The 21568-nt window shown below is 39.7% G+C and overlaps 1 protein-coding gene across 1 annotated transcript in view; it reads left to right on the top strand.

The window, feature by feature from the left end:
- Positions 1-34: 34 nt before the first annotated feature.
- The window catches only part of GGH (gamma-glutamyl hydrolase), a 35165-nt gene continuing 13631 nt past the window's right edge, over positions 35-21568 (top strand). Inside the window, exons 1-7 of the mRNA XM_021718091.1 lie at positions 35-170; positions 3730-3844; positions 9588-9638; positions 13547-13631; positions 15769-15907; positions 18635-18741; positions 18821-18911. Of these exons, the coding sequence (XP_021573766.1) occupies positions 35-170; positions 3730-3844; positions 9588-9638; positions 13547-13631; positions 15769-15907; positions 18635-18741; positions 18821-18911 (724 nt within the window). The remainder of the gene's footprint in view (positions 171-3729; positions 3845-9587; positions 9639-13546; positions 13632-15768; positions 15908-18634; positions 18742-18820; positions 18912-21568) is intronic.

The raw sequence follows: 21568 nt of genomic DNA, 5'->3' as shown, positions 1-21568 counted from the left end.
CGTTGGTAAGAAGGCCGCGTTGGGGCTGCGGGGGATGGGGCCGGGTGTCCGCGCCGGGCGCCGCCCGCTGCTGGGCTCTCGTCGCACGCCCCGCCCTGGAAGACTCCCAAGCTCAGGGTTACGACGTGTCGCCTTCGTTTACACCGCGATAGGACCCCGGGCCAGACACCGTGTGGGGCGCACTGAAATCAGCAGGTGGCCTCGCTGATTTCCTCGGACGCCTATGGCTCTTTTTTGTACATAGCTAGGGGTTTGTCCACTAAAAAGAAAAATTTTCTTTTGCACATAGCTAGGGGTTTTGGCTAATTTGCACCTGCACATTTTGTGCCTTAATTTCGCTGGTCGAGGTTGTATTTCAAGGTACATTCTAAGACGAAATCGAGACATTAAGGTATGGCTTGGACTTGGTCATCTTTTCAATATCAGAGGCCTGTTCTATTTGGTGTTAAAGTGAAGCCTGTGAATTTTCGTTTCCAACATGTTTGTGTTTTAAGAAGAGAGTTAAATCAGATTGCGATACCAGAACAGACGTTTGAGACAGGGCCAGGGAAAGCTACCCAGGAGAAATTATCCTGGGGTTGAATTTTGCAAAAAGAAATTTATGTGTGGACTATTATGACTCGTTTTTTTATTTTATCTGTAGGTTTATATCATTCACATTATATATTTTCTTCTATGAAGATGAGCACTGATTCTGTAACTAAGCAAAATAAATGAGTGTTTTTTCACATATATGGTAGTGCCCTATTTTCAAATGGGTTGCTTAGCAATATTTGGGACTTTTGAATTGATCTTTTTATCTGTTTAACATGGTGGTACGATTCTCCAAGGAGGATTAGCTTAAAATATAACTATATGTAGTGAGTTGCATATTGTGGGTTTAGAGAGGAGAACAAAAAGAAGAGAAGAGATTCTTTCCCCTTTCCTGGAATCAAGGGTAGCCTTAGGTCAAATATAGAAAAAGGAAGTATGCTTTTGGTCATTTTGGTCACATCACAGCCTGGACTCAGCATCTAGTTTATTATTATGCTTTATTATGCTTTTAGTCACTTCTGATCAATTAAGACAAAATAGTTAACAGCTACTATGCACAAGGCATTGCTCTAGGAAGTGTAAAGGATTCAAAGACAAGAAAGACACAGAATTTGTGCGATCGCCTTAGAGTATTGGTAGAATTTTGGTCACATTTTGGAGGATGGGGAGTACAGCCTGAGTTCTTTTCCCAGGATGGGAAAAGTATGTATGGGTGTGGGGTTGAGGGAGATACTGATGGAACTTACTCTAATATACTCTGTTTTTGGTACCTTGTACTCCCATGAAGCCTCATGCCCTCCTTTGTGGCACCTCACCCCTCTCTTCCCTGCACCGCTCTATTTCCTATGGCAGTCCCTATTTCTTCTTTCTCTAACCAGATTTAATTTTCCTTAGTGAAGATGATCTTGCCAGCGAGAAGAAAAAAATTTTACTGAACAAATTTTGGCGTTCAACATATGTTAACCGAGCACCTGATAAATGCCAGTTATTGTAAGAAACTGGGAATACAGAAGTGATTAATACAGACGACAGCTCTTCCTGTCAGAAGGCTTACAGAGACACTGAAAGTCTTCCAAATGGTGAAGTGTTGAATGATAATAGGCACAAGGACTCACTGGTCAGACATGTTTTAATCTGTACTGGATATCAGTACTATGCCAGGGTTTGGGTTTCTGTGGTATAGGGAGTCCAGGGAGGTGGGTGGGACAGAGCACACAGGGTCTTTCAGAGTTTATTAAAGTTAAGGACCCACTGAAGTCCTTAAGCAAGATGGTGACCTTTGCCAAGCTGTATCTCTCTGACCTCATTTTCTCTTGCTTTCTCTCTTCCTTCACATGGCTCTAGTCACATGAACTTCTTGCTGTGTGACAGGCACACACATGATTCATGGCCATAGCACTTGCTGTTCCCTCGCCCTGGATCACTCTTTCCCTAGATATCTGAATGATTTAACTTCTTCACCTCTCTGAAGTCCTGGCCCAAGTGTTATGTTCTACATTCTCTGGGAGGATTTGCCCCACCACCCTGCTTAAGTGACTGAGACTCCCTTCTCTTCTATAGGTGGGAACTCACACCCCCCCCATCCACCTTCTTCCTTTGCTTGATCTCCTTAGCACATATCACCAGCCATCACACTCTATGGCACCTTTTTATCTTGTTTATTGTTTGTCTTCTCTCCCCTCCTTCCTACACACTAGAATGAATGCCTGCAGGGCAGGAATTTTTTGTTTGGTTCAGTCATGTGTCTCTAGCATCTAGTTTATTATTATTTTTATATTTTGAGTCTGGGTCTCTGTTGCCCAGGCTGATTGTAGTGGCATGATCAGAGCTCACCACAGCTTCAGCTTCCTAGGCTCAGGTGATCTTCTCATCTCAGCTTCTTGAGTAGCTGGTGCATGCCACCATGCCTGGCTAGTTTTTTTGGTTTTTGTAGAGATGAGGTCTTGCTATGTTGCTTAGGCTGGTCTTGAACTCCTAGATTTGAGCACCGGGATTATAGGCGTGAGCCACTGTGCTGGCCTATTTTTTAACTTTTGCTTTGACTTGAGGACTCACAGCATGGCTTAGGCTGAAGTGCAGAGGCACAATCATGGCTCACCACAGCCTTGAGCTACTGGACTCAGGTGGTCTGTCCATCCTAGCCTCCCAAGTAGCTGAGACTATAAGCATGCTCCACCACACCTGGCTTAATTGTTTGATCTTTTTATAGAGATGAGGTCTCACTATATTCTCCAGACTGGTCTTGAACTCCGGCATCAAGCAATCCTCTGCCTCAGCCTCCCAAAATGAAAGGACCTAGTTTATTGCTTGGTATATAGTGTGATTCAACAATATACATGGAATAAATGAAGGAATGATGATATGATGAGATTTGCTTCCATGTGGCAACTGGTTGGATCTGGGGGGTTTCTTAAGAAAAGATATAGGGATACCTTTTAAGAGGCTATCATACGGTAATCTGAGCACTTTGGGAGGCCGAGGCGAGTGGATTGCCTGAGCCTGCGGGTTTGAGACCAGCCCAGGCAACTTGGTGAGACCTCATCTCTACAATAAATAAAAAAATTAGCTGGGTGTGATAGCAAACACCTGTAGTTCCTGTTACTTGGAAGGTTGTGGCAGAAGGATTGCCAGAACCCATCAGGTTGATGCTGGGGGTGGCCGTGAGTGTGCCACTACACGTCAGCCTGGGTGACAGAGTTAGACTCCAACTCAAAAAAAAAAAGAGACTATCATAGTAGTTTGGTGGGGAGAGGCAAGATATTGGTTGTTTGGATTAAAGTGGTGTTGCTTGTTGGTGATGCTGGAGAGTTGTGGATGGAAGATGTTTTCACCCTTTTGCTTTGTTGTCAAGGAATCCAAGTGTGTATGTGGGAAGTGGGTAGCCTTGTAGATTTAAGGATCTGTACTCTTGAGATGGATTCTAGGACTAAGGTTGCATGAAGGATGGCAGTGCTATTGTAAACCTGCTTTTGGGCCTATTTGGCCTCCCTGATGTGAGAGAGAAGAGGATACTTGAAACTCAGATCAGCCTCTTCCATCCATTCCCAAAGTCTATGGATGGACTTGTAGAAGAAGCTTTTTATTTTGTGAATTGAAAAAATATTTTAGAGTATTTCTACTGTGACGTGTTTTAGTTTCAAGGCAAGAAAAAAAAGGAATTTGCTTGAACTAAAAAAAATTTTTTTTTATATTTAGGAATATTAATGCAAAAATGGCATCATGAGGTCATGCAAAATCTTGGAAAATATTATATTGCTGCATCCTATGTAAAGTATCTGGAGTCTGCAGGTGCAAGAGTTGTGCCAGTAAGGTATGGGTCAAAGTTTCTTATATTGTATAAAAAAAGTTGCTACATTTTATCTCTAACATTAATGCTTTCTCTCCTATGATTATATCATTTAATGTTGTGACATTGCACTTGACTTTTGCCGCAAACTTAATGCCTAGAGGGTCTCATTGAATTGTTTAACGTATGAAACTGTGTGTATATGTAGTGATGTGTATATGTCACATCATTAGAGGTACTGTATGTCATATACTTTAGCATTGATAATGAAATTATAGTTTCCTTTGCCCCAGAAAAGGTAGCCTCACAGACACCATGAAGGTAATGGAGTAAAAGAATCTACAATTTAACTAGCTTTATTCCATAATGTTAGGATAAGGGAACCCTTAGGGAATGAAGGAGATTTTTAGAAGATGACTTTAAAAATACTTTTATACTGTAAAAGTTTGCAAATGACTAATGCAGTAGTGTTGCTTCTGTATAAATTATAGAGATTGCAGTTTTAAAAAAACTACATTATTTTTGTGGTAAAATGTCCTAGTAAGAATAAAATGACTCATCCTTTTTTTGGTGAGTCACTCTGTCACCCAGGGTGGAATGCAGTGGCACAATCACAGCTCACCACAAACTTGACTTCCTAGGCTCAGGCGATCCTTCCACCTTAGCTGCCTGAGTAACTGGCACTACAGTTGCATACCACTACACCCAGCTCATTTTTTTTTTTTTTTTTGTAGAGACAAGGTCTTGCTGTGTTGCCCAGGCTGGTCCTGATCTCCCGGCCTCAGGTGATCCTCCCACCTCGGCCTCCGGAGTGCTGAGATTACTGGCATGAGCCCCTGTGCTTGGCCTGCATCTCATGTTTTTATTTGGAATGAGTTGGATTCTCATATTTTCATTTGGAAAGAGCTAACAAACAAATTCTAATAAGTATAATATGTTGTCAACTAAAATTAGTATATTTTAGAATCTCTCAGCAACCTTATCTAATCCATTTTGAGTGACTTTACACACAAAACAATTATTTTTTCTGTGCAACTTGTTTTTGTAAAGAATTGCTCATTAAAAATTATTACAAAGAAAAGTACTGTTCAAATATAGTATTAATAATAAATATAGTATTATAATATTAACAGTTCAAATATAGTATTAATTAATAATAAATAAATACTACAACTCAGAAAATTGTACCCCAAATCATCTTATGTTTAGATTCCTAAGAATTGTCTTCTTTTTTGATCTTTTACATTTAATTGTCTGTGTTCCAAAATGAGCATTTGCTTTTGATGTCTTTCATGTTTTAGTAGCAGATATAAATTTAAAAATGAAATCTTACATAGGAGTGTCAACTTTCATAAAGCAGCTTCTAGGAAAACTCAAAAAAGAAAAAAAAATGAAATCTTATTTGGAACCCAGATAATACTGGAGTTTTAGAGCTGAGGAAGAGGTTCCTGGGAGTCTTCAGAATAGTGTTTCAAAATTTTCATCTGGAAGTTGCTTAATGCAAGCTATTCTTTTAGTATGTTAGCGCTGATGACATGGATAGGAGACAGGACAGATAACAGCTAGGTAGACCAGTTTAGAGATGGTTGTAGTAGGCTAGGTGTGAAGTGATGAGGGCTAGGCTTAGAGCAGTGGTGTGGGTTTGAAAGGAAAGTGTGCTTAAAAAATCAGCAAGATAGCCAGGATGGTGACTCACACCTGTAATCTCAGCACTTTGAGAGGATGCAGCGAGAGGGTTGCTTGAGCCCAGGATTCCAAGACCAGTCTTGGCAACATAGTGAGACCTTGTCTCTACAAAAGGTAAAATATCAGCTGGGCATAGTGTGCTGTGATCATACCACTGCACTCCTGCCTGGGCTACCAAGTGAGGTGCAAGATATGGTGACTAATAAAAGGGCACAGGGAAGAAGTAGATAAGAATGACAGATGTTTTGAAACTGGAAGTTTTGAAACCAAATGACTTGCATTAAGCAGTTTGTCTTTGGTCTGCTTCTGCCTTCTTTCTGCTACCTTTTTTCTCCTATGCTTGGTACTCTTAGGTTATTGTAAGCTTCCACTGTGAGACTGGTGGAAACCAGAGTGTCCTACCTCCTGAGAGGTAGCACACAGCAGCCCATGGCCTGCTTTTGGTTTAAAAGTATGTTTTGGGCTGGGCATGCAAAGAATAGAAATAATTAACTGGGTGTGATGGTGTGTACCTGTAGTTACCAGCTACTCGAGATGCTGTATTTATGACAGAGACACTGAGAACATGACTGTCAGCATAAGGGTTAATTCAGCTTGTGGTTTCAGGTTTTTTTTGTTTGTTTGTTTTTTAGTTGGAGTCTCACTCTATTGCCCAGGCTGGAGTGCAGTGGCACAATCATGGCTCAGTGCATCCTCGACCTCCTGGGCTCAGGTGATCCTTCTGCCTCAGCCTCCCAAGTAGCTGGAGCTACATGCGTGCACCATAATGCTTAGCTAATTTTTTGATTTTTTTTTTTTTTTGTAAAGATAAGGTCTTCCTATATTGCCCAGGCTGGTCTCGAACTCCTCGGCTCAAGGAGTCCTCTTGCTTCGGCTTCCCAAAGTGCTGGGATTACAGGCATGTCCCAAAGTTCATTTTTAAGGTCTGTTGTTTGGAATTGAAATCATATGATCTTATAGAAACAATGTAACACATGAGGGCTAAATTCTCAGACTTGCCTGCAAGTCTACCTCTACCTGATGTAGAATGAGACTAAAATGATCAATACAATGATGTTAGGTTCATTTTCGAATTTTTGGATACTGGAGGTCAACTTCTGCAGTTTAGAAAGGAAAAGGAAGAGATGGGAGATCTAGGCAAAATTCTGAAATACATTAAGTCGTTTGTCTTTGATCTGCTTCTACCGTTTCTCTGCTTCTTTTTCCCTCAGGTGCTTGGTGCTCTTAGATTATTGTAAGTTACCACTGTGGGACTAGTGGAAAACCAGAGTGTCCCACCTCCTGAGAGGTAGCGCACAGCAGCCCATGGACTGGTTTTGGTTTCAAAATGTGTTTTGGGCCAGGTGTGCAAAATATAAAAACAAAACAAACAAACAAACAAAAACTAGCTGGGTGTGGTGGTGTGTACCTCTAGTCCCAGCTACTGGAGATACTGGAGCGGGAGGATTGCTTGAGTCCAGGAGTTTGAGGCTGCAGTGAGCTATTATCACACCACTGCACTCCAACCTGGGCAACAGAGAGAGAGCATACTGTCTCAAAAAAAAAAAAAAAAGGATTTTGTTCACGTAGCATTTTAAAACATTTACAAATCGGAACACTTCATAAAAGTCTAAATTTGTGACTTCTTTTGAAGACAGTTATCTGGATCTGATTTTAAATGGGGCAAGCACTCTCTTGACAACTGTGCCTACTGTGCCTTTTCATACTACTAAAGCTGAGTGTCATTTGCATTCATTCCTAGGCTTAAGCCTTTTCTTTCAGTTAAGGAGAGAGTGAACTATTTTCATACCCTGTTTGAGAGGGACTTTTGTTTCAAGAAATATCTGACAACATGCAGATAACATCTGTGTTCAGAAAAACCTGTTTTCTCTGCCAGGATCCTGAGGCACTAGGACCACCCCCTCTTCCCACCTAACAAATGGGCCCTTGATATAGTGATAAGTGGGGCTCAAAAATTCAGTCATGGACAAGGTGGGAACCATTTAGTAGAATTAATGAAATGAGTGAAACTAGCCTGCCTGCACAGAGTATAGCTGAATGATCCTAATCCATTCGGGCTCCTGATGGTGGTAGTGGCCCCTCCTGGTTTGAAGAATTCTGGCCTCAAGTGATGCTCTTGCCTTAGCCCCCAAGTAGCTGGGACCACAGGCATGCATCTAGCAGTTCCTTTTTTGTTGGCACAATCTGGGCAGATTGGACTGGCAGGATACCGGAAACGTGTGGACTCAACATTTCGCCTCCCTGTCCCTTCTTAAGGCAGGGCTACCTGTCCATTTGTTCTCTCTTTAAGACAGTGGACAGCACCATTCCAGTGTCTCTCACTGCTTTGTGGCTCTTTGCCAGAAGGAGATTTACTAAGAACTTCTGAATGATAGACTTGGACTTGCAGAGCTTATTTAGATTTAGAGGAGAGCCCAGAGGGGTGTGCTGACAAAGCACACCCTGTGTTCTGGGCATCACGGGTGTCTGCTTAAATGCATGAAGTGTTCTAATTCCCTCTAAAACTGCCAGGCAGATATGGGCTGTAGTTGGATCATAAGTCTACTTCTTCTGGGGCAGGTTGAGGGCATGCCATGCTGTCCTCTTATAGAAACAGAAGACTGCTAAGTGTAGGAGAGTTCTTGCAAGGATTTCACAAACATGATGTTCATTTTCTTTGTTCTTGCATTTTGTTGAATTTTGGAAAGGCAGACGTCTTCCTGTGACTTAATTAAAGGTCGTCCCCAATTGTCACAGATTAATCCCACCAGTTTTCTCTGGTGAAAGAGAATAAAATAATCAATAACATAGCACTTGTTAGGAGGCTTCTAAGGGGTGTTCGATCAAGGGTGCTTCAGAATAATTACCTGTGCAATTAGGCCAGTGTATAGTGATTTTTCTATAGTCTGTCAGTTCACACTCGATCTGAACTATTCTGACTTTTGAATACACAGTAGTCCCTAGACCGCTGCAACTGGTCTATGGGGATGGGATGAAGCAGAGACTTGGCATTTATTTGTATTGTTTTTTACCTGCCAAAGCTGCCTGTTATTAAGATAGAGATGATAATAAAGTTCTTTATTGATTGATTGATTGATTTTTTGAGTCAGGGTCTCAGTCTGTCACCCAGGCTGGAGTACAGTGGCAGAATCATGGTTCACCACAGCCTTGACCTCCAGGACTCAGGTGATCCTTCCAACTCAGCCTCCTGAGTAGCTGGGACTACAGGTGCATGCTATTATACCTGGCTAATTTTTGAATGATTTATAGAGATGAAGACTCCCCATGTTGCCCAGGCAGGTCTTAAATTCCTGGGCTCAAGAAATTCTCCTGCTTGGGCTTCCCAGAGTAAACCAAGCGTGAACCAACATGCTAGACCAATAATGAAGTTCTTAATTAAGTCTTTACATAAAACTACAAAATACCCTTAATATCTCTTTTTTTGTTTGTTTCTTTTTTTTTGTTTTTTTTTGTTTTTGAGATGGAGTTTCACTCTTGTTGCCCAGACTGGAGTGCAGTGGCATGCTCATGGCCACCGCAGCCTCAACTTGCTGGGCTCTGGCGATCCTTCCACCTAAGCCTTCCAAGTAGCTGGAACTACAGGCGTGTGCTACCACACCTGGCAAATTTTTTATTTATTGTAGAGACGAGGTCTTGCCATGTTGCTCAGATGGGTCTCGAACCCTTGGGCTCAGGCAATCTACTTGCCTCAGCCTCCCAAAGTGCTGGGATTACAGGCTGAGCCACCGAGCCTCGCCCTTATATTTCTTTTATAGTTCTTAGCTAACAGAAATTACTGGTACCCAAATCTCATGGTCTTTAATGTTTTGCAAACTAGCACATACTTTACAATATTAAAATATATTAGGCTGCAGAAGAACATGTTTACTTGTCAGATTAGCAAAACAAAGATCTAATGATGTCGCTTTCATGTAGTTTGAAAAACTGCCTCTAGGAAAGTAGAGAAGTAATAATGTATAGTATTTAAGAATTATTTATCATCTAACTTTTGAAAAGTAATATGGTGACTGCATTAAGAGGTTTATTTTTTTTCCTTATGTTTCAAAAGTGGATATTTTATAACTGTTTTTATTGTTTTCAGGCTTGATCTTTCAGAGGAAGAGTATAAAATACTTTTCAAATCCATTAATGGGTAAGTTGGCAGCTTTGATTTGATCAAGTGCATGAGTGTCTATATATATGTTTCCTTTTGGAAAAAGAAAATACATATAAGTAGTATACATTTCTATGTAACTGTCTTAGAGTGGTATAATATTAGTTTTCTTAGTTCTTTTATAGGAAATATTTTGTTGGGATATGAAAAAGCCCTTCAAAGAGGAGACAGGTTAGGAAATATATAATTGTTACATAGTAGACACGTCTAATTTTTTGTGTGTGACATAATCTTTGTTCTTTTTTTTTTTTTTTGAGTTGGAGTCTCACTCTGTCACCCAGGCAGGAGTGCAGTGCAGTGGCATGCTCACAGCCATGCCAGCCTTGACCTTGCTGGCTCAGGTGATCCTTTTGTCTCAACCTTTCAAGTAGCTGGAACCACAGGTGTGTGCCACCATACCTGGTTCATTTTTTGATTCATTGCAGAGATAAGGTCTCGCCAATTTTCCTAGGCTGGTCTGGAACCCCTGGGCTCAGGCAATCCTTTCACCTTCGCCTCCCAAAGTGCTGGGATTACAGGTGTGAGCCACTGCATCTGGCCATCTTTGTTCTTTTAATGCTTGTCTTAAATGTTTTGAAGCCACTTTGAATGGCATGGCATACTGCTTACCTAGGGGATTTATAAGTCCTAAATCTGAAGATATTGATTGGTTATCTTTCAGAGGTAATTTGAGTAGAACTTGGAAAAAATTTTTCTATCTTCTGTCCTCACCACAAAATATATGATGGGTTAGTTCACAGAAAAAGACTTTTATTCATGAAAATTTGTTTGTTACTCTTAATTTAAGGAAGGAAAGCTCATTGTAGCAATTAAAATTATTTTAATTATCAGATTGGCAAAGATAAAAAAAATTTGCTAATACTTTATGGCAAGAGTGTGACAAAGCAAGTACTCATACTTTATTTGTAGAAATGTAAATTATATAGTCTTTTGGGGCAGTTTTGAAATACCTACTGAAAATAGAAATACGTATACCCTTTGACCTGGGAACTTAAGGAGGAATTTTATTTTATGAATACATTCTCCCTCCCCATCCCCCGCCTGAAGACTTAGGCCCAAACACATTCACTGTAGTATTGTCTGACAGACCCCCACTTTAGAAGTCACCCTGTAGTCTGCCAGTTTGTAATTGGTTAAATAAAATAGACTGTGCACATTTAATCAAATACTATGTGGGGTTTTAAAAAAGGCGATATCTATAAGTGTTGCTTTGGATCACTATTGTCTTGCAAACAGTGTGGTACTGTTACATGAAAAAGGCAAGGCACATAGTGGTGTATATAGTATATTCCCATTTGCTTTTTAAAAGTTTTTAAAATTTTTAAAATTTTTAAAATTTTTAAAATTTTTTGCATTGGCGTCTCACTGTTGCCCAGGCTGGAATGCAGTGGCACGCTCATGGCCACCCCAATCTCGACCTGCTGGGCTCTGGTGATCCTTTTGCCTCAGCCTTCCACGTAGCTGGAACTACAGGCGTGTTATCACACTGGCTAATTTTTTGATTTATGGTAGAGATGAGGTCTCGCCAATTTGCCCAACCTGGTCTTGAACCCCTGGGCTCAGGCAGTCCTTTCACCTCGGCCTCCTAAAGTGCTGGGATTACAGGCTTGAGCCACTGTATCCGGACTGCTTTTGTTTTTAAGGTAGTGCTGAGAAGCTATGCACATTTCTACCAAATCAATGCAACAAATTTTAATGGTAGTTGTTTATGATTAGGAGTGTAGTGGTGGTGGTGGGGAGGTTACTGGGAAACTTTAAAAGCAGCTTTATTTATTATTGTTTTTTACTTTTAAAAACCATATTCATTTAGTGCTTTTTTAAAAAGCTATGTTCACAAAAATTTACCTTCAGTTCAGTTTGGTTCAGCAAATATTTACTGTAAGATCAGTCGGTTTAGTAAAACATTTACAGTCCCTGGTATGTGCTATGTGCAAGGTACTTTGGCATGGACAAAGAAATTCAGGCTAGAATAAATATAATGGTAGAGCCTCAAAAATATACTTTTTGATCTCTTTTATCCTTTCCTCCCTCTCTTCAACTGCATTCCCTTAGGAAGGAATCTGAAATATTCCTACAGTATAGGCAGGAATATATACTTTTGGGAGCGAGCTTGTCCAGATGCCCATTATGTCTTCTTGGAAACCAGCAATGGTCCTTAAATTTACAAGGGAGTGCGTTTTGTGTCTTCTTCCCTTGTTTCCTGCATTTCCACCGGTTCTCTCTCTTGTAGCTACCCCTCTTCTTTTCTCCCTAGCATAGTCCCAATACATGTACTCCAAAGTGGGATTAACCAGGGCCCTTATTCACTGCTTCTGAGTGTCACTGGAAAACGAGCAGTATTCTAATGCAAGTTCAGAAACACCTTTATTGAGCCCTGTTGCGCGGTTGACCCCATACTATTTTGTGTGGTAATACAGAGGTGAAAAGACAGGGCCCTGCCTTAAAGGAGTTTTTGGTTTAGGAAGGGCAGTCAAATTTTACTGTATGAAAGGACTTTTGGGGTAAGACATACCAAATTTGGTTAGAGGCAGCTTTTTAAATGCTGAGTTAATGAAAAGAGAGACCTGCTAATGAGACTTCATTAAACCACTTTTAATTGTAGGGTTTTCTGCATGGTTTTGTGGCAGATGTTCTACCACACAGATCTTTATGTTTTCTATTAGACTGGTCTTCCTAAAAGCAAAAACCACTCATCTCTGTTTCTCCAGGCAAAGACTGAGTCTGACTCATGGAAGAAGCAGGATATATTTCTTGAATGAACAACAGTTTCACAAGTGATGGTTCACATATCTCGAATTAATATTTAAATATTTTCAAAATGTTAATATGTTTAATCCAACTTTTTAAACATCTTTTGAATATCTTTAGTTGTTTCAAGACCTGTTATAAAGTTTAAAATTTTATTTATTTATTTTTATTTTTATGTTTTTGAGTTTGAGTCTCACTCTGTCGCCCACGTGGGAGTGCAGTGGCACACTCACAGCCACTGCATCCTCAACCTGCTGGGCTCAGGTGAGCCTTCCGCCTCAACTTTCCAGTAGCTGGAATTACAGGCATGTGCTACCATGCCTGACTATTTTTTGATTCATTGTAGAGATGAAGTCTTACCAAGTTACCCAGGCGGGTGTCAAACCCCTGAGCTCAGGCAGTCCTTTCGCCCTGACCTTCCAAAGTGCTGGGATTACAGGCTTGAGCTACCACGCCTGGCCTTAAAGCTAATTTTGAAAGTTGATATAAAAACATAGTAGTTTTTAAAATATATCACCTTTGTGAGTAAAATAAAATCAAATTTTATTTCATAAGTTTGTGAGTGCCTCTTTTCCTAGACTTTTTCTAAAATTGTAACTTGGTTTTTTAAAAACAATTTCTAGTACCATGTTTATTTCTGAAGTGATCTCAGGGTAACAATCAGGGATTAAATTCTTGTAAATATTTAATTCTAGCCTAAAATATTTTTATGACCATTTTTTATAGTTAAAATTATTATTTGTGAACTAAAACTTACTCAGGATATGCAATTGACTTGACATCACTGATTACCTTAATTTAAGCCTGGAATTTTATCTCCATTTGATTTCTACCTCTGTGTAATCTTGACCTTATTGTTTACTTTTTATTTGTCCTCACTGTATTTCGTTAAGTAGACTTACTGAAGAATTTACGGAAGAATATGCACTGAAGTGTTGTTAATTGCAGGAGTTTCTGAATGGCTACGATTGTAAATATTCTTATATTTTCTTTTTTGCTTTAGTTTTTAAAATTTCTTTAGTGATCTTACTACTTATATAATAAGGAAAAATTGATTTAAAATAAAAATATTGTGTATTTTCTCTGTGTGGTGGAGGAGGCAAAATATACCTTATTTGATTTGCTTGATGTTGTTTCAGAATCCTTTTTCCTGGAGGAAGTGTTGACCTCATACACTCAGATTACGCTGCAGTGGCTGAAATATTTTACAATTTGGCCAAACAGGTAAATATCATTTATCGCTTATTATTCCAGATGGATGTTTGTAAGTTTCTGTGTGGATAGTTCATTTTTTAAGCATAGGGTAATACTTCCTTCACAATTACCCTAGCCTTATCACCCTTTTAACCTTTGAGGCACCTGTTCTTGAACAGCCAGTGGCTGCTCCCACCTATTTTCTGTGTACTTCATCTGTTCTGTGCTTCCAGAGAAGTCTAAGAGCACAACTAACTGGCCCTCTCTCCTAATGCTCATTAATGTGAACCATGCTCTTATGTGGCTTAGTAATTCTGGTATCTGTATCCACTTCTTTTTTTATTATGTACTGCGCATTGTTCCTGTGTTTTTAGTTCTCATCTCTCTTGAAACCTGGTCTTCCCAATTGATTCACTCCTGGTTGACCTTTCTCGACAGTGAGACTCCATGTGCATTTACCAAGCTCTGACCCCCTGACTTCTCCTTTGTAATGTTCACATTGTGACTGCCTTTACATCATAGCTCAAAATCTTACTAATTTCTCCCCTCAACCAGTAACAGTGATTTTTATTTTTGAAAATATTTTTGAAATTTAATTTATTTAACTTAATTTTATTTTAAAGATGTGGGGTACAATTCAGGATTAGGTATACAAGTGATCATCGTACAGATAAAGTTTGGGCCTCCCCTTGGTTCCCACTTTGCCTGGTTTGAGATCAGGTACCCTTATTGACATTGTGTTTCCTCCTGCATCCTGGTAGTATTCTGCTTCTGCCAATCCCTTTCTTACAGTATATGGTAAATGTTCAGGGTCAGGCAACCACCTCTGGTCCCTTCCCACTGTGGGAACTTTTCTGTTCTCTTAATAAATCCTGCTTTAAAAAAAAAAAGTTCAGAGTCATTTATGAGTGAGAACATGTAGTACTCTGTTCTTTATTTCTGGATAGATCACTGAGTATGTTTGTTAGGGTACGGATAGGGTGAGGGTGGAGAGGTGCAGGGAGGCGCAGCACCACCAGAGCTGGCAAGCCGGAGGTGCGGCGCTGGGAACCCAGAGATCCAAGTAAATGCAAAGAATTGCAGCACACAGAGATGAGAGAAGAAAAGATTTATTTAAGAAAAGTTCACCCCCCCACAGACAGGGAGTGGGTCTACACTGTAGGTGAGTGTGGCATCGTAGCCCCCCAAAGCCCTGGCTTAAATCTTTTCCTTGGAGATGTTGCATGTGACTGCCATGACTTCCTTATTGACCACCTGTGGATGTCTTGGAGATCCTGTGTCACAGAGACCCATTAGTGTCCACCCACATTATCATAGCCCCTAGAGAAGGGCATGACAAGGATTCTAATTCTCCTGCACCTTCCCAAATGACATTCCTTAGAGCTAATGAAGGGTGGACCTCCCCTTATCTCCTATGCATTCCCAATGGGTAGCTTCAGGGGATCCTTGACGTCACCATAGATAGTACCCAATTTACTGGAAGATTGAATCCCTACCTGCTCCCCCTCTGAGCAGTTATAACTTTTGTAATTACAAGTTTCATGACTTTTGCAGTCCTTGCCCAATGCATGCTGTCTTAGGCCTTATAAATTCCCTTTACTCTAGGCAAGCCTGATTGCTACTATGAGATACCTCTGATGCCTGGCACCAGGAAGTTTGTTCCTGAAAAGACAAAGTCGGCAAAGTTCATTTTACTTAAAGTGTGCATTTCTCCAAAAGCATAGCTTCTACTTTCTCATCACTGTATTAAGATTTAGAAAGGGGAGTAAAGAAAAATGCATTTCCTGCTATTGGCCTGTCCTTTCAATGATTGACTCTAAATTCATCCAATTGGCTTTGAAGTTCATATGAGTGATGGCAATTTTTAAATTAACCTTGCTGTTTCTTGTATTTTGCCAACTTCCTTTTAAATATTTCCCTAAATAACTGTTTTAAGCAGTTGAGATACTTGTTTTAAAACTTTTAATTGCTAGACTAAATAACTTTTCCAGCCTGTGTGTGAGCTTGGTCTAAGGTGATATTAAGTTTTAGCCTATTTATGGATCCTGGAGAGTTTTTCAGAAATCCACATATAACTTAAGTGCCTGTCTGGTGACAAAAGATATGCATTATTCTTGTTTTGAAAAGTTTTAGTGAACTTAGTTTTCTCTTTCTGTCATTCTGAAAGAGTTTTGATGGTGGAGACTATTTTCCTGTGTGGGGCACATGCCTTGGATTTGAAGAGCTTTCCGTACTGGTTAGTGGAGAGCACTTACTAACACTCACAAATACTACTGAAGTAGCAATGCCACTGAACTTCACTCAAGGTAAGAATATTCTTTTCAATGTCTTTAAAAATGTATACCGGACAGGATTAATAAGTAGTAAATATCAAAGTAAAAATGCCTATAACATTAATTTGTAAATTATTTACACAGGCTGAGGTGTGAATGACCACCCTTGTACCTATTTATGAGGATGACTTAAGGTCTTGTGAAGTTTGATAACTCATTGTTTCTACTAATATCAGGACCAAAATGTGATTCAGAATCCTGAAATTGAACCTGGTTTTGAGTCCTAACTTTCTCACTTTGGCCTTGGGGAATCTGTGCCCCTTCCTTACCTTCAGTTTCCTTATTTACAAAATTCTTAGAGCTTTTTGTGAAAATTAAATAAGATGATGTTTTCTAGGCACTGTGCTAAGCACTTTAAATACAGTTCTTTTAAATGTTAGCTATTATTATTATCTCAACATTTTCTCCTTAACTATTCACTCTCAGATTCAACTGGGTGTCCTACAATTTAGTTCTAGCATTAACCACTTGGAATGAGTGTGGGCCCACGAGTTAAAGGGCATGGTCCCCAGCAAGACTGTCTTATCATCCGTGAGGGTACCAGATCTCAAACCAGGCAAAGTGGGGACCAAAGGGAGGCCCAAACTTTGCCTGTATGATGTCCACTTGTATACCTAATCCTGAATTGTACCCCACATCTTTCAAATAATGTATATATAAGGAAAGCAAAAATTAAAATCTAAAAAAAACCTGTTGTTATATTTGTGACGTCAAAATTTTCTGTCTTTCTAAAATGAATTAATATGAATTTACCAAGATTAAAAAAAAAAAAAAAAAAAAAGACTGTCTTATCTCAGATGCCAACCACTAGTCAACATCCCCAGGCCACCTACACATTTTACCAACTGCTACAAATGACTCACAGAACTCAGGAAAGTATATATTGCTCACCAACTTTGAACTCCATGAACTTCAGTGTCAGAGTTTTTATTGAAGTTTCATTACGAACATGATTGGTTGAATCATTGGCTACAAGACTGAATTCCGTCTTCAGCCCCTATTCTATCCTTAGAGATTGGGCTGACTCAAAATTTCAACCTACTAATCATGGGGCTAGTCTTTCCAGTGATCAGACTCCAACCTGAAATAATTGGAGGCCCACCCTGAGTCATTTTATTAGCATAACAAAGGTACTCTTAACACTCAGGAAATTCCAGGGGTTTTAGAAGCTCCCTGTCAGTAACCCAGGACCAAGTCCAGACAGATTCTTTATTATACTACTCTATGTAAATAGGCAGTGATTCTTATAGATTACCTGATCTCTGAATTCTCAGAATTGAATACTACTAGCCATTCCTGTCATAAGGAATGATTTTGGAAGAAAATTAGTAGTAGTCATACATAGAACCTACAGAAAGCTTTATACTTTTGAAAGCTCCTTCCATTGCCTCACTTAATCACTGCAAAAATTCTGTGGGAAGTATATGTATTAGGTCAAGACTTCTTTGGTTGTGTATGCTTGAAACCCAGGATGTTTCAAAGTTCTGGGGATCTCATGGAACCCATTAGCAAGAATGAGGGGACTGGTTTGGAACAGCTGCCGTGATTCTTTTATCCATTTGCTGGTATTTGGGTCTATGTATCTGACTACAGAGCCTTCAGTGCTGACCACTAAGATATATTGCTTATTTGATCTGTTTACTGAATATAAATTTCTTGTCTTGGTTAATGCTCTTTTCTACATTGTTTGTAATTTTTTTTTTTTTTTTTTCTGAGTTGGGGACTTCTCTGTTGCCTAGACTGGAGGCAGTGATGTAATTCTGGCCCACTGCAGCCACTCCTGGGCTCAAGTGATCCACCCACTTCAGCTGCCTGAGTAGTTGGGACTACAGGCGTGCACCATCATACTTAGCTGTTTTGTATTTTTTATAGAGATGAGGTCTCACTATGTTGCCCAGGTTGGTCTTGAACTACAGGGCTCAGTTTCCCAAAGTGCTGGGATTAGAGGCGTGAGGCACTGTGCCTGGTTTACATTGTTGGTATTTTTAATCATTTAAGTCTCAGATACCTTTGAAAATAATGTTGAAAGTTCTGAGCCGGGCTCGGTGGCTCAGCCTGTAATCCCGTGCCTTTGGGAGGCTGAGGTGAGTGGATTGCCTGAGCTCGCGGGTTCGAGACCCGCCTGGGCAGCAAGACCTCATCTCTACAATAAATCAAAAAATCAGCCGGGCATGGTAGTGCATGCCTGTAATTCCAGCTACTTGGAAGGCTGAGGCGGAAGGATTGCTGGAGCCCAACAGTTTGAGGCTGCGGTGGCCGGGAGTGGCCACTGCACTCCAGTCTGGGCGACAGAGTGAGACTCCAACTCAAAAAAAAAAAAAAAAAAAGAAAGTTCTGGATTTTTTCTGAGAAAACAAATGAATACACATGTGGAAAATTTTACTTGTTTTTCAGAGCGGTCTAGGGAACTTGAGTTAAGAGTCTCTGCTTATTGTAGCTAACTCGCTATAATTCTTATATCAGAAGAATTTTATTTATTTATGCTCAACTTTTAGAAGAAAAATACCAGGTCTGAAGTATATTTGGATTTATGTTAAACACATTTTGTGCTTGATTGAAATACTTCTGTGGAAATGATGTGTTTTGCTTATTATTTAGTCATCTTGATTATGTCATCATAATGGCCTCTCTTTCCAGACAGGTAACTTCAGTGGTTTTTAAAAAAATTTAAATTATTTCTTTTGTATTAAATTATTTCAGGTTCATTACAGAGCAGAATGTTTCAGAATTTTCCCAATGACTTGTTATTGTCATTAGCGGTAGAACCTATGACTGCAAACTTCCACAAGTGGAGCCTCTCCATGAAGGTATCACATGAATTACACAATGAGTTAATGTGTTACAATAACTACAGAAGTAATCATTTTGTTTTATTTTATACTCTAGAATTTTACAATGAATGAAAAGTTAAAGAAGTTTTTCAATGTATTAACTACAAATACAAAGGATGGAATTGAGTTTATTTCAACAATGGAAGGTATTATAGCATGTATACTTTATCTCACTTATTAATTTTGATTTTATATGTCTTTTTTCTTATTAATAAAATCATGTTTCTTTGGGACCTGAAGATGGAAGTAGAGCATTTTTGGAGACAATAGATGTGTTTTGTCTGTGTTCCAAATCAATTTCAGTTTACCTGGGTATTTTCCAGAATGGGGTGATGAAGAAGAAAAGTAAAAGAATAAGGGGGGTGGAGATGACAAAAGGAACTTCTGTTTCTAGCAATTTTGCAGATTAAATGCCTTGACAAATTCTCTTTCAGACAACAACAAAAAGTGTGACTTACATAGAGAAACATCTTATTAATGAAGTGGCAGGGAAATAAGGATACTCATGCCCAAAACTTCAAGAGTTGAGTGAAATATTTAAACCAGGATTTTGGTCTGGCATGGTATCTTGTAATTCCAGGGCTTTGGGAGGCTGAGGTGGGAGGATTGCTTGAGCCCAGTAATTCAAGGCTGCGATGAGCTATGATCTTGCCACTGTCCTCCAGACTGGACCTCAGAGTGAGACCCTGTCTCAAAATAAATAAATAAGTAAATAGATACATATAGGCAGTTACTGAATCAGGAGCCCCCTACATGGATAGTGGATCATGGAGCAGGATCTGAACAGCTACAGCAGCAATGTAATGGTGAACTCAAAATACACCTGGGATCCTGCCTGCAGAATTGCAAGGAGAGTTGCCTGTCTTGAACCTTGTCACTAAGGGAGTGGGGTAGCCAGTGGAGAATATAAGTCTTGATCATTCATAACAACAGGTTGGTTTCCTAGTGATACTAACTGGGAAGTTGGACAATCTCAAGTCAAGAATTTTGTTCAAAGTTGTCTCAGACTGTTAATGCCCACACATGCATGGATGAAGCAAATATGAATAATTCTCTTGGGTAGACAAGACATTCATTCCAGGCTTTAAGGAATTAGAAAAATGAACAATTCACAACCAAAAAAGCAACAATGCACAAACAAAAAAGTACCATGAATGAGAACTTTCAGAAACAACAGATGCAAAAGCAGACCTGCATGAATATTGGATATTAGAATTATGAGATACAGCCAGGTGTGGTGACTTACACCTGTAATCTTAGCACTTTGGGAGGCTGAGATAGATGAATTGCTCGAGTCCAGGAATTCTTGACCAGCTTGGGTAACATAGCGAGACCATGTCTTGACAAAAAAATAAAATAATTAGCCAACTGTGGTGGCGCTCGCCTATAGTCTCAGCTACTAGGGAGGCTGAAGTGAAGGATTGCCTGAGCCCAGGAGGTTGAGGCTGCAGTGAGCCATGATCATGCCACTACACTCCAGCTTGGGTGACAGAGTTAGACCTTGACTCAAAAAAAGAAGAAAAAAGAATTATGGATACAGTATAATGTTTTTAAAGTTGTTAATGTTATTGTTATTATTATTTTTTATTTTTATTTTTTATTTATTTATTTTTTATTATGAAGTTGTGGGGTACAGTTAAGGGTTAGGTATACAATTGCGTTTCATTAAGGCACCCTGTTGATATGGGGTGTTTCCCTGTTCCCAGACAGATATTTGCTACTGTAAATCCCATCTCCCTCCCCCCACCATAGTTTCCCAGTACTGTCAGTCATTTTCGTATAGTATTGGACTGGATGTTTAAGGTCCATTATATGCGTGAGAACATGTGATACTCGGATCTTTGTTTCTGTGAGAGGTCACTCAGTATTATAGACTCTAGTTCCATCCAGGTTGCTGCGAAATTCATGATTTTGTTCTTTTTTATGGCCGCGTAGTATTCCATCGTGTATATGTACCACATTTTTTTAATCCAGTCCTCTTTTGACGGGCAGCATGGCTGTTTCCAGGTTCTTGCTATTGTGAACAACGCTGCGATAAACATGCGTGTGCAGGTATCTTTTTTATAGAGTGATTTTGTGTTCTTCAGGATATATTCCCAGTAGGGGGATTGCGGGGTCATATGGGAGGTTGGTATTTAGAGCTTTTAGGAATCGCCACACTGCTTTCCACAGAGGTTGCACTAGTTTACACTCCCACCAACAGTGTAGAAGTGTTCCCTTTTCACCACACCCTCTCCAGCAGCTGTTATTTTTTGAGTTGTTGATAATTGCCATTCTGACTGGAGTTAGGTGGTATCTCAGTGTGGTTTTGATTTGCATCTCCCTGATGATTAGTGAGGTTGAACATTTCTTCATGTGTTTGTTGGCTGCTCGGATGTCTTCCTTTGTGAAGTGTCTGTTCATATCTTTTGCCCATTTTATAATGGGGTTGTTTGTTTTTTTCTTTTCAGCACGTTTGAGTTCCTTGTAGATCCAGGATGTTAAGCCTTTGTCGGACCTGGAGTTGGCAAATATTTTTTCCCAGTCTGTGGGCTGTCTCCCTGCTCTCTTGATGGTTTCTTTGACTTTGCAGAAGCTTGTCAGTTTAATAAGGTCCCACTTGTCTATTTTCTCTCTTATGAGCTGTGGGTTTTGTGTTTTGTTCAGGAATTGGATGCCAGTTCCGATTTCCATGAGAGTATTTCCTTCATTTTCTAAGGTTCTTATGGTTTGAGGTTTTACATTTAGGTCTCTGATCCATTTGGAATTAACCTTTGTGCATGGGGATAGATAGGGGTCCTGTTTCAATCTTCTGCATGTGGTC

This window comes from Carlito syrichta, unplaced genomic scaffold (genome assembly GCF_000164805.1).
Source record: "Carlito syrichta isolate Samal-C Ts95f unplaced genomic scaffold, Tarsius_syrichta-2.0.1 Scaffold311817, whole genome shotgun sequence".
In the NCBI taxonomy this organism is placed as follows: domain Eukaryota; kingdom Metazoa; phylum Chordata; class Mammalia; order Primates; family Tarsiidae; genus Carlito; species Carlito syrichta.
The sequence above is the reverse complement of the archived record's forward strand: the minus strand, read 5'-3'. Positions and strand labels throughout refer to the sequence as shown.